General features: G+C 55.9%; 1 protein-coding gene across 1 annotated transcript; it reads right to left on the bottom strand.

Annotated features, from left to right (window-relative positions):
- Nucleotides 1–296: 296 nt before the first annotated feature.
- On the bottom strand, nucleotides 297–4,560 carry Snai1 (snail family transcriptional repressor 1). Its single transcript, XM_090352873.1, has 3 exons — nucleotides 4,428–4,560; nucleotides 3,505–4,041; nucleotides 297–1,040 (listed from the first exon to the last, which is right to left on the bottom strand). The coding sequence occupies exons 1-3, from the start codon at nucleotides 4,507–4,509 to the stop codon at nucleotides 856–858; spliced, it is 804 nt and encodes a 267-aa protein (XP_090208999.1). The 5' UTR covers nucleotides 4,510–4,560; the 3' UTR covers nucleotides 297–855.
- Nucleotides 4,561–12,667: the final 8,107 nt, after the last annotated feature.

Genomic DNA, 12,667 nt, shown 5'->3' with positions numbered 1-12,667 from the left:
CCTCCAGCCAGCCAATTTCCTTGCATCAAAGGCCATTTGGTACCCAGCAGCCAGACGAGGTGTGGGGCTGCCTCACAGGGAGGCCCTGGGGGACAGGAAGGCCGGACGGCCCCCACGGCCCCCCATTAGCCGGGAGGGCCAGCTTTGGCCCTGTGGCCTGGCCAGATCCAGTGTCTCCTTCCAGGCCACCCCCGCCTGGGGCCCAGATCCCAAGATGGTCCCCTCCTCTTTTCCTACAATACCGCCCCCCCCACAGGAACAAAGAGAGCTTCTAATAGATAAATTAACCACTTTATTGAATATCAATAAGCTGTATATATAACTATACAAAATGTTCCCTTAATACAAAATGTTGTTTGTAGTATAAATACCAGTGTACCTTTAAAAATGTAAACATCTTCCTCCCAGGACACCTGTCAGCCCCAGAGGGGTTCTGGGGGTTCGGGGGGCCTCTGGGTCAGGCCACAGCCCTTGCTCGGCCTAGACAGGCAATGGCTATCACTCAGTCCCTGAGGGTAAACCAGGCGTCACCGTGACACACGCACAGGGGCCACCTCCAGTCCAGCTGCACCCAGGGAAAGTGGCTTCAGGGTTCCTGGGGGGAGGGAAGGGGGAGTGGGGTCCCCTGAGGGGGGCGGGGGCGTCCCGGTCTGATGGCTTCTGTAGCTCTAGGCAGCTGTATCTAACAGCTCTGGATACCCAAACCCAGGCGGGGGCCACCCGAGGTGGCTCCAAGGCAAACAGCCCGATGGCCGGCCATCTTGTCCCCATGAATGGCCTCGGAGGCCAGGGCAGAGGTCAGAGTCAAAGTCCTGCGGGCCCCACATGCAGCTCCGGAGACAGCGGGGAGCGGGGTCAGCGGGGGGCCGCAGAGCAGCCGGACTCCTGGTGCTTGTGCAGCAGGGACATGCGGGAGAAGGTGCGGGCGCAGGCCTGGCACTGGTACTTCTTCACCTCCGAGTGCGTCTGCAGGTGGGCGCGCAGGTTGGAGCGGTCAGCAAAGGCCCGGCTGCAGTGCGAGCAGGAGAAGGGCTTCTCGCCTGGGGAGAGGGCAGAATATGATGAGGGCGCAGGTGGGGGGCTGGATGGCAGAACCCCAAAGAACCCCAGGAAAGTGGGCCTTGGAGGACACACACGGCACCTGTGCTGGGGCTTCTCCTCGGCCTCCGGAGCTCAGGGCCGACTACGAGCACGCAGGGAGGCCGAGCGCTCAGGACACCCCACGGGTGCAGAGGAGCCCCACAAACAGACCCTAGCTCATCCCATGGGCCTTCCAACTTCCTGCAGGCCTCACCACAGGGAGGGGGAAACTAAGGCAGAAGCCACCCAGCAAGTCTCAGCCCATGACCAAGGGAACGCGCTTATGGCCATTCCTTCATTTACTTTGTCTGGGGCCCAAGTTGAAGAGGCAAACTTAAGAGGTCCCTCACCCCACCTCTGCCCCACCTGAGTGCTGGCTGGGCCACTCTGGGTCCTGCCTCAGACAAATCCTGTCTGCTTCCTATCAGATCAGAGCCACAGGCATCAGCCTCCTGGGCCATCTGGGACCCCAAAGGTGCTGGGACCCTCCACAAGGCATGTGGTCTCCCAGGTGCAAACCAGGAGAAATGCTAGCAAAATCAAAAGAAAATATGGTGGTGGTTGTTTAAAAAAAAAAAAAAAAAAAAGAGCCACAGGGCTGGGAGTTTGGCCTAAGGGTAGAGTGCTTGCCTAGCACGCAGGAAGAGCTGGGTTCAGTTCTGATCCCAGTACCACACACATGGAAAAAGGCCACGGAGAGCTGTGAGTGGCTCACACGTATAATCCTAACTTCTCAGGAGGCTGAGATCTGAGGATTGTAGTCCAAAGTCAGTGTAAGTAGATCAATCCAAGGCCTGCCCCCACCCTAGTTAGCCAGCACAAAGCCAGAACTGGAGGTATGGCTCGGGGGTAGAGCTCCAGCCGGCTATCAGGCTCTAAGAGCATACAGCTGAGTTCAAGCTTCAGTACAAGCACACAGGCAGAAAAAGCCCAAAAGGCTGCAAAAAACCCCTGAGAACCAGACCCCTGCCCCAGCCAAGAGGTGACAATGTTATGCTTTTACCTAGGGGTGTAATCAAAACTCATCAAAGAAACATCTACAGAGCTCCTACTGGGCGCCAAGCACTGCTCTGTAACACTCAACATCCTTCAAACCCACACATTCTCCCCTGCTCAGGCCACTGCTGGAATGCAAGACGAGCTGGGGAAGAATCAACACGGCCTAGTGGGTGTGGCTGAGCCTGGGCAGACGTCCCCGGGGAATGGGTGGGAGGCACCCACCCCAGGGTGGGAAGCCTGGTGGCCGCTGGAGCAGGGCAGGAGCGGAGAGGGGCCGAGGGCGGCTGCGGCAGGCCTAGCACAGGTGCCACACAAAGCCCTTTCCCCATCATTAGCTGCTGGTCAACTGAGGGCTCTGGAGCACATGGCACCCGTCCTACCCCTCCCAGATTCCCTCCGCCCCTCAGACGCCTTTCTGGTGCTCCTGGCAAGTGTGAAATCGGCACCAGGCTGGCGGGGACAAAGGCCGCCAAAGGGGGCACCGTATATGCGATACCCCCAGGATTACAAGGGCCCTGTCACACCATGGGCAGCAGCTGTGGGTGGAACAGGTGCCGGCACCGCTGCCCGGTGCACCTGCTCCACCCCCCACTGTGCCTACCATTAAGGCACACAATGGGGGCCAGGAGGACGCGCATGCCAATGCGGCTGTGAGCCCGGCTTTTGCATTAAAACAATGTGTGGGTGGGAGGGAGGACCGAGGCGCCCAGAGCACCCCAGGGCTCAACTCCCTCCAAATGGAGCCCACCCCCTGTTTTAGACCTTTATAGGTTGGGCTCTGTGTGCATTCAGTAGGAGAATGGGGGCCTTCAACAGTGGGGTGCAGGCCCCCACAGACTGCTCAGCCACCAGGGCAAATGGCAGCACTTAGGCGCCAGTCACAAGACCAAGCTGTGACCCTTGGCTCTTCTTCAACAGTCCCTCTCTCTCTAAAGCCCCCTCCCCCCATGGCAGTCCTGAAGGGGCTGCCATGCCTCACCACAAAGTTTGGTATTGTTTTGAAATGCCAACATGTGGTGTCACATGGTAGGAGGGAGTGGAAAGGGGAGAGAGCCGATGGGAGACTGACAAGCAAGGGACTGTGAAGGGATTCATCCACCTTCCTGCCACCTCCATTCCCTCCCAGACTGCTAAACTGCCCGCCCAGGGCCACCGGCACTTCCGGGAAGTATGGTGCCTGGAGCGCCTGAGCCCTGGTGTGGCCAGAGGGACCGCAGGGAGGGATGTGATCGGGTCTCACGGTGGAGAGCGGGCCTGAACAGCAAGGTGTCGCCACACCTTTCCTGGGGCAGAAAGGCACCAACCTAACACCTGACCCTGCTCAGCTGCCAGGCCGGGGAAGGGCCCACTTCCCCGAAACCTCCAAAGGGCCAGAAGGGAGCTAGAGCCTCACAGAGCAGAGGGCAGAACCATCGAGACACTCACCGGTGTGGGTGCGGACGTGGCCCTGCAGCAGCCAGGGCCTGGAGAAGGCCTTCCCGCAGGTCCCACACACACAGGGCAGCGTGTGGCTCCGGATGTGCATCTTGAGGGCGCCCAGGCTGAGGTATTCCTTGTTGCAGTATTTGCAGTTGAAGGCCTTTCGAGCCTGGGGGTCCCTGGCCACAGCGAGCCCAGCGTGGAGGGTCAGCTGCTTGGGCAGCTGGCCTAAGGCGGGGAAGGCGGGGTAGGCCTCCGCCTCAATGGAAGAGGCTGAGGTGGACGAGAAGGTAGAGGCAGCCGGCGACGGCGGGCTGGATGGCTGAGAGCCCTTCCCACTGTCCTCGTCAGACAGGGAGGTCAGCTCCACTGCCTGGGGGCTCTCCTGGGGCTGCAGGGGGGCCCAGCCCAGCGCCTGGGCTTGGGGTACCAGGAGGGAGTCCCAGATGAGGGTGGGCAGGGAGGCTGTGGGGTTGAGGACCTCAGGCGGCGGGATGGCGGCCAGCAGGTGAGCCTGGTCATAAGGCTGCTGGAAGGCGAACTCTGCAGGGAGAGACCAGGGCAGGGTCAGCTTCAAGTCCACCTCCCAGCCCGGCGCCGGCACAGGGGCGAGGAGCGGCGCGGACCGGGCTCCCGGCCCGGCCCCCGCTCGCCAGGCTCCGGGACCCCCGCCAGGGCGCCACCCGCAGGTCCCACCGGCCCGGCTCGCCCCTCCCCCTCCGGACTCCGGACTCCGCAGCCTCCGGGTCGGCCTCCCGGTCGGGTCGGGCCGGACCACCGCCGCCGGGGCGCAGGCTCCGTCCACCTGCCCGCGCCCGGGGGCTCCGCTCGCCCCACCCTCCACGGGGAGCGCGGACTCGGCCCCGGCCCCTGCCACGGGCGCCCCCGCGCGCGCCCCCCGCGCCCGCGCGCCCCCCGCGCCCGCTCACCCAGGGATGAGTCCTGCAGCTTGCTGTAGTTGGGCTTCCGGCGGGGGTCGGACGGCTTCCTGACCAGGAAGGAGCGCGGCATAGTGGCCGAGGGCGCCGGGTGGCGGGGGTCCGCGGGGAGAGGCTCCGGCCGGGCCAGCGGCGGCGCAGTGCGCGCGGACGCGCCGCCAACTCCCTTAAGTACTCGAGCGCCGCCGGGCGGCGCGGGCGGGGCGGGCGGGGCTCGGCCACGCCCCTTTGTCAACAGAGCGCCAATCACGGGCGCGCCCGGGCGAGGCCACGCCCCAAGCAGGTGCGCCCGGGCGGGCGGGGCTCGCGCCGCGTGGCGCTGGGAGCCGGCTGGACCTCCAGTTCCGCTCCCGCGGGCTGCTAGCGCGGCGCCGGTCGCCCCGCGGCGAGTCCGCCGGCGGGGTCGCGGGCACCCCGGGCCTCTGGGTCCGGCTGGGTGGCTCTGAGCTACCCCGCGGCCCCGTCCAGCCCGGGCTCCGGCTCAGCGCGCCGCCTCCGAGCGCCTCGGGCGCCCCCTGGCGGCGGCGCGGACGCCGACACCCGCGGAAAAGCCGGGCAGCGGCGCGGGCGCGGCGAGGCGTCCCGGGGCGCGCGGTGGGGTCGCCCCGCGCACGCCCGCTCCCACTGCGGCGGTCGGTGCCCTGCGGCCACGCCCGGGGCTCCAGGGCGGGGCTCGTCCGTGCGGGTCCCTGGGTGCTGGGGAGACAGCTGTGGGCACGACCCAGCGTACCTGCGCCCCTCCCATACCAGGCCTTACCCACCCCAGGACGCTGGCACCTGCCATCCATCTGCCCCTTCTCCCCCTGCCCAGCTCCTCGTGCAGCCTCTGCAGCACTCCGCCTCACTAGGAAGGAAATTCGATGCAAATTAGAAGCTGGGCGAGATTCCATTTTGCGCCCCCGCCCCCAGGACAGAAGGAAGACGGGGCCCTTGTGAAGTGTCGTGGAGGTGTCAATGGGCCTCGCTGCCGGGGAGGTTCCGCAGCAGCGACCACAGGTGACAGTCCTCACCCAGCATGGCCTGCTTCTTCCCAGAGATCAAAAAGCCTAAAAACACCTAAGCCGGGCCCCCCCACCGGCACACATCCTGATTTAATTACCTAGATGGGGTCCACCTCGGGCATTACCACTTAAAAAGAACGAAGGCCCGTCTGCAAACCCCTGACTAAAACCAAGCCGAGCCTGCCAGGACCCCAACACCACCCACCTGTGCAGAATGCAGCCATGGGGGATGGTGGAGAGGACTGGGAGCCCCCGCCCGGCCTGACCTGCATGGCGTGATCCTTGTCTCAGTAGTAAGTGAATGGATGGAGTGGCAAAAATCAGGAGCAAGAGCAGGGAAAGGTTGACTACAGCATTGTGAGAGGTGGGCTGGGGAAGGAGGGTGGGGGAGAAGCTGCACCCACACCTTCCAACTTGTTTCCTAAGCAGGGCATCTTTATTAGCAGTCTTCAAACTGTAGGCAATTCAAGCCCTTTCAATGTGAATGATATTTTTTTTCTATTTAAAAAATGTGTTTTTATAAAGCTGATGTACAGAAAGGGGTTACAGTTACAGAAGTCAGGTGTGAATGATATATATAAAACACATTAATATTTGACATACAGAAGGCTCAAATATTGAGCATCACGCACATATGCACGCACGCGTGCGCGCGCGGCTTTTTTTAAAAAATGAAGTCACTTTCTCAAGCAGGACATTAGCCACCAAAGTCAAACCAAAGTCACCACTTGAGCCAGAGCAGCCCCAACCCCACCCACAGCGCTGTTATTTTTGTGTAGCCCAGGCTGGCTGGGAACTAGATCCTCTTGCTTGAGTGCTGGGACTACAGGCAGCACCGCTAGACCCAGCTATCTGTACCTACTGTCTGGTCAAAGCCTGTAGTATAAACTAAATCCAGTGCTTATTGCGGGGCTACCAGCTGGAGTTTGCAAACATCTCTGGCCCCAGTTTCCCTACATGTAAAGAAAAGGTGGCTCTTTTCTCCTGGAGAAGTAGGGACAGGAGGAGCACTTTCTGCTGTTTCTCTTCCATGACAAGCAGGCACCTGCATGGGGGAGGGGCAGGGGAGAGGGAGGCTGCCTTCCCCCACCCCTGCTCAGATCTGATTAACTATCCAGCTGGGTCCCACCCTCCAGGGGCCTGGGTGACTGTCAGGCCTTCCCCCATGGAGAGTATAGGTCCTCCAGCCAGGAAACTCACAAAAGGTACCACTCCTTAGCTGAGGGTGGCCTCAAACTCAAAAGTGCCAGTCTTGAGACTTCAGGTGTGAGCTACCACACCCAGGGTGGCCCTCCCACAAATGGACCATGTCTTTTGTGCCCAGGCCCTTCCTAGCCAGAGGGCTCCTGCTGGCCCGAACATGCCCCAGGCGTGGTCCTCCAGCTCCCTCTGCTGGTTGTCACTTCCCCGCCTCGTCTGGGGTGAAACTGGTACAGGGACTTCTGTCTGGTACAACCCTGTCTGGGCTCATCTGACATGTCCAGGAAAGGCTCTGGAGGGAAGATAAAACCTAGTGGATGCCTATCCACAGCTAATAGCAAAAAAATGTAACAATCACCAATCGTGGTGGCTCACATCTGTAATCCTAGCTACTCAGGAGGCTGAGATCTGAGGATCGTGGTTCAAAGCCAGCCCAGGCACAAAAGTGTGTGAGACTCTTATCTCCAATTAACCACTAGAAAACCGGAAGTGGCCCTGAGCTGAAGAGCTCAGGGACAACACCCAGGCCCAGAATCTGAGCCCCATGACCAAACCCACTCCTCCCCCCCAAAAAAAAGTGACAATTAAGCCAAATAAAAATACTCATCCCTGGCCTCCAGCTTGCTTCCCCAAAGCAAGTACTTCCCTCAAGGTCTTGTATGAAACTCCAGAGATGGCTAGTATCCATAAATGCAGATACAAATATTGACGAGTGCATCCCTTTATTACCAAACACAGAGACCCTAGTCCCTAAACACAGCTAGAATCAGTGTGGAGTTTTGTTTTTGTTTGTGCCAGTCCTGGGGCTTGAACTCAGGCCCTGAGAACTGTCCTTGGGCTTTCTCAAGGCTAGAGCTCTATCACTTGAGCCATAACACTACTTCCGGCTTTTTCTATGTATGCGATACCAAGGAATCGAACCTGGGTCTTTGTGCATGCTAGGCAAGCACTCTTACCACTAGGCCAAACTCTTGGACCCTTTTTTTTTTTTTTGCCAGTCCTGGAGCTTGAACTCAGGGCCTGGGCACTGTCTTTGGGCTATGTATGTGGTGCCAAGGAAATCGACCCCAGGCTTCCTGCATGCTAGACAAGCACTCTGCTTACTAGACCCTCAGCCAGTGTTTTGAGAATCATTTGATCATTTATATGAAGCTCCCTTAATATTCTGGGCTGTCTGTTTTGTTCAAGCAATGGGGCTTAGCTGCAATCCCTGGAGCTCTTTGGCTCAAGACTAGAGCTCTGCCACTTAGAGCCACTTCCACTTTTCTGACAGTTAATTGGAGATAAGAATCCCACACTTTCCTGCTCCGGCTGGCTAGAAAGGGTGATCCTGAGCTCTCAGCCTCTGGAGTAGCTGGGATTACAGGCGTGAGCAACCTTGGCCTGCCTGGGCTGTTTTGTTTTTGAGGCAGTTTGTGCGTTCCAGGCTGGCCTCAAACTCTCTTTGGAGGTGAGGCGCCACCACACCAAGATTGCTTTGCACCCAGCTGGTTTTGTTTTTGTTTTTAAGATCTTGCTATTAACATGCCACATGCTGAGCTACACCTGCAAGCCTCTAAAATACTTAGCAGGGCTGAAGACTTTGAAGAATTTTTGTTGTTGTTGTTTGCATACATTAGTTATACAGGATGGTTTCATTGTGACATTTCCATCCTGCATACAAAGTATCCCAACCACACTAGTCCCTTTGCCCACTCTTCCTTATCTAACCTCTCTACCCTGAAAAAGCCATCTCAACAGGGTTCACTTTTTGTTTTCATACAAGCTTGTGAAGTATTCCTTGTCACACATGCATGAGACCCTAGGCTTGATTCCTCAGTATCACATATACAGACAAAGCTGGAAGTGGTGCTGTGGCTCAAGTGGGAGAGCACTAGCTTTGAGCAAAAGCTCAGGGACAGTGCCTAGTCCCTGACAGGCCCTGAGTTGAGGCCCCAGGACTGGCCAAAAAAAAAAAAAGAAAAAAATTGATAGGCTTGTCTAAATGTCCTCAGAAAAGGTTAAATTATAGCCCCACCAGCAAAGAGTTGAGGGTTCCTTCTCCAAAGTTGGCCAATAGAGGCCATTGTCTAACTTTTTATCTTTGCATGACTGATAAGAGGAATCCGGATCTCCTGCTCAGCAATCTACAGTTCACCTGAGTGCAAGATTTTTGTTACTTTTCTTCCTTTTTTCCCCCTTTTTTTGCCCAACTCATCTTGAGCAATTTTTTCCATACCCCAGAGCCATTTCCATTTCTCCATGTTTCAACCTACCTTCTGGTACTTTGGGCTGAGGTTGAGCAACTTCTAATTTCTAAGCGCTCACTTTCTTAGGCTAACAGGTTGATTAGATCATGACTCATGCATCACCTGAACCCACCCTGACTGGGAGTTTATCTTGACTTCGAGGAAAGGAGATTTTGTCTAGGGAGGTTCAGTGAAGAGTTGAGGCCCAACATCTGCTTTCCTCTTTCATCTAGAAAACCTGTCCCAAAGTCTCACCCTCACTTGAAAACACTCAGTGAGGTAGGCTTGCGCCTGAACAGAACTGGCATTTCCCAGGTGCAAGCTGCTTCCAGGCAGCCTTCTGGGCTGGGATCCAAGGGAGCTGGGCTAGGCCCAGTGCTGGAAGCCCCAGGGGGAAGAGGAGCCACCTTCCTTCTTCCCAGTGCACAGCACCTGCTGCCAGGCCCTCGGGGTCCACAGACTGCTGGAGAGGAGAGGCTCCCACGGCTCCCACAGGGGCATTCAGTGCACCAGCACAGTGACACTTGCCACAGGGAAAGCTCTGACTACAACAGATACCGAGCCACCTTGGGGTTCCACTGGAACTACAAAGTGGGGCTGAGAGCAGTGAGCACAAAAGCGGGAGACATTCCACAAGCATTTCTCAGATACCAGCTCTGAAGAGCTGGGAGACTGGTCCTGCAGGTCCTGGAGAGGGGGCGGGGGCTGCCTGCAAGGCGGGCAGGTCTCCGGAGGCTCTTCCCTGATGCCCTCACACAGCAATTACCTTTCCTTCTTTAGCATTTACAAGTATTCCTCCTGCTTCCGAGCTCAAAAAAAAAAAAAAAAAAAAAAAGGGCCAGCATCTTCTCTGGCACCAGAGTCCTGCAGAGGCCCCTGCCAGCCATAATGGGTCACACCACGAAGGGCCCAACCATTAGGTTTTGCCCTCCTTCCTCCCCCTTTCCAAGTTCCTCTCCCTGCTCTGCCTGGGTTTCTCCCCTCTTTTGGGTCTGTGATCTCTAGGGCCTGGGCACTGTCCTTATTCTGCTCAAGGATACTATTTGAGCCATAGTTCCATTGTGGCTTTTTGGTGGTTACTTAGAGATAAGAATCCTGCCTAGGCTTGCTTCAGACATAATCCTTTCTCATCTCAGCCTCCTAAGTAGGTGGATTTACAGGTGTGAGCCACTGAGCCACTGGTACCCAGCAAGATTTTAGCATAACAAGAAAAAGTAGGGGGGAATGGAAAAGAGAGGAAAAGATTTCCTGCTTGCCATACAAGAAATGTGAATCAAAAAGGAAAGAAAAAAGTTCTAAGTTCTGGAGAACTGGGCAAACTCAAGGGAAGGACACAGTCCCCTTGCACAAAAGGAAGTTGTCTGAGGCCTGGGGCTGGATTCGCAGAACTGGGCAGCGCTGGAACGGGGCAGGGTGGAGCTGGGGCTCTGCTACCTAGAGGATTCACCTGCTGAGCCTTGCCACGCCCAGGAGTGGCGGCCTTGGAGTTGTAGGCCAGGATTGGCCATTGGGTCTCTTCCTCTGTTAATCCCACAGCTGGGGGCAGTAAATAAGCCACTGGGGGCAATCAAGGAACCCATTCTCTCAGCATGCCCCTTGCTGAGGCTGATCTGCCTACAGGGTCTCCTCCTCAGTCCCCAGGGCACCCACCCTCCAACCTCTAAATTCTTGCTCAGAACCACAGAGGGTGAGAGCAATGAGTAAGGACTGGGTGCAGGGGTGGTAGAGCAACACTTGTGTGTGGGCTTGGGAGTTTGGCCTAGTGGTAGAGTGCCTGCCTAACCCCTGGTTCAATTCCTCGGTACCATATACATAGAAAAGAGCTGGAAGTGGTGCTGTGGCTCCAGTGGTAGAGCTCTAGCCTTGAGGAAGCCCAAGGACAGCACTCAGACCCTGAGTTCAAGCCCCGGGACTGGAAATAATAAAAAAAAAAAAATAATAATTAAAAAAAAAAGTTCTTGTGTGTGAAAGGCTCTGAGATTTTTTTTTTTTTTTTTTTTTTTTTTGGCTCTCCTGGGGCCTCAACTCCAGTCCTAGCCACTGTCCTTGGGCTTTCTCAAGGCTAGCACTCTACCACTTGAGCCACAGCACCACTTCTGGCTTTTTGTGTGTATATGATACCAAAGAATCGAATCCAGGTCTTTGTGCATGCATGCTAGGCCAAACTCCCAGTCCAGGATTTTTTTTTTTAATCAAAAATATTCAAGTGGCTGGGTACGGTGGGTGGCTCACACCTGTAATCCTAGCTACTCAGGAGGCTGAGATCTGAGGATCAAGGTTCAAAGCCAGCCCAGGCACAAAAGGACCTGAGACTCTTATCTCCAATTAACCTCTAGAAAATGGGAAGTGGGGCTTGTCTCAAGGGTAGGGTGTAGCCTTGAGCTGAAGAGCTCAGGGACAGTGCCCAGGCTGAGTTCAAGCCCCATGACCCACCAAAAAACAAAAACAAAAACAAAAAAAAACCCTAAGTGGCATTGTGGCTCTAAGTGGTAGAGCCTTGAGTAAAAAGAGTCAGAGAGGGGGCCGGGAGTTTGGCCTAGTGGTTAAAGTGCTTGCCTAGCATGCATGAAGACCCGGGTTCGATTCCTCGGTACCACATACATAGAAAAAAGCCGGAAGTGGTGCTGAGGCTCAAGTGGTAGAGTGCTAGCCTTGAGAAAGTCCAAGGACAGTGCTCAGGCCCTGAGCTCAAGCCCAGGACTGGCAAAAAAAAAAAAAAGAAAAGAAAAAAAAAAAAAAAAGAGTCAGAGATAGCACCAGGCCCTGAATTCAAGTCCCACACAACTGACAATTTCAAATGTGATACTAGAGGCATGGCTCAAATTGTAAGAGTATCAGCTGTGAGAAAACCGAAAGAAACATGGAAATGGGATTTGGAAAACTCCAAGTCTGTTCTTATTCTTACTGAACTCACGAAGGCCTTGGAGTGAGTAAGGAGGCCCAGAGGAGTGAATGCCTGAGGCAGTGTCTCCCACTTAGGGTGGGTGGTTGATCCTCTCCTCTGGGAAGCAGGCCACACCTACAGAGCCACCCCTATCCAACTTCACCTGTTTATACTCTTATCTTAGATGTAGGGTTGCCAGATAAGAAGTCAATTAAATTTGAGTTTCACGTAAGCAGCACTAGGATTTTAGCATAAGATTGCATAGAACATTATATTCTTTATCTGAAATTCAAATTTCACTGGGCCTCCTGCAGTTCTAGTTGTTACATCTGGACCCCCCCCCCCCCAATTTGGAAACTGGCTCTGACCAGCATTTCAGCACAATCTCTAGCCAGTCACCTGTTAACCTTCCTGAAAGATCTTCCTTCCCATGATGATTATTGCAGGAAGGACTCCCACCCACAGCTTTTGTCTGTGTTCCTGTGAGGTGGGACAGTCAAGCTCATGCCTGGATTCCCACCACCAGAGAACCCCATGGGCAGAGTTCCTCCTCTCCAGCATGCTGACTCGAGACACTGGTGGGTGCAAGGTACAGATGGGAGCAGTGTTCCCCCACATTAAGTTACAACCAAAACCACGGTTGAAAGCTATGGCTGACAGCAACGGTCCGTCTCTGGAGACAGGAGGCCTGGCCTCACAGCCTTCTCCCTGTAGGTTATGTAGGGAGGGAATTGCAGGTACTGAGGTTTGAACCCAAGGCCCATCTCCCTCTTGCTTGGCTTTTTGATTCAAGTCTCTACCACCTGAACCACACCATCCACAGACTTTTCCTGCCTCAGCTGGCTTTGAACCAGGATCCTCAGATCAGAGCTTTTTTTTTTTTTTGCCAGTCCTGGGGCTTGAACTCAGGGCCTGAGC

Source organism: Megascapheus bottae, chromosome 18 (assembly GCF_031878675.1).
Source record: "Megascapheus bottae isolate mThoBot1 chromosome 18, mThoBot2.hap1, whole genome shotgun sequence".
NCBI lineage: Eukaryota > Metazoa > Chordata > Mammalia > Rodentia > Geomyidae > Megascapheus > Megascapheus bottae.
This window is presented reverse-complemented; position numbering and strand designations above follow the sequence as displayed.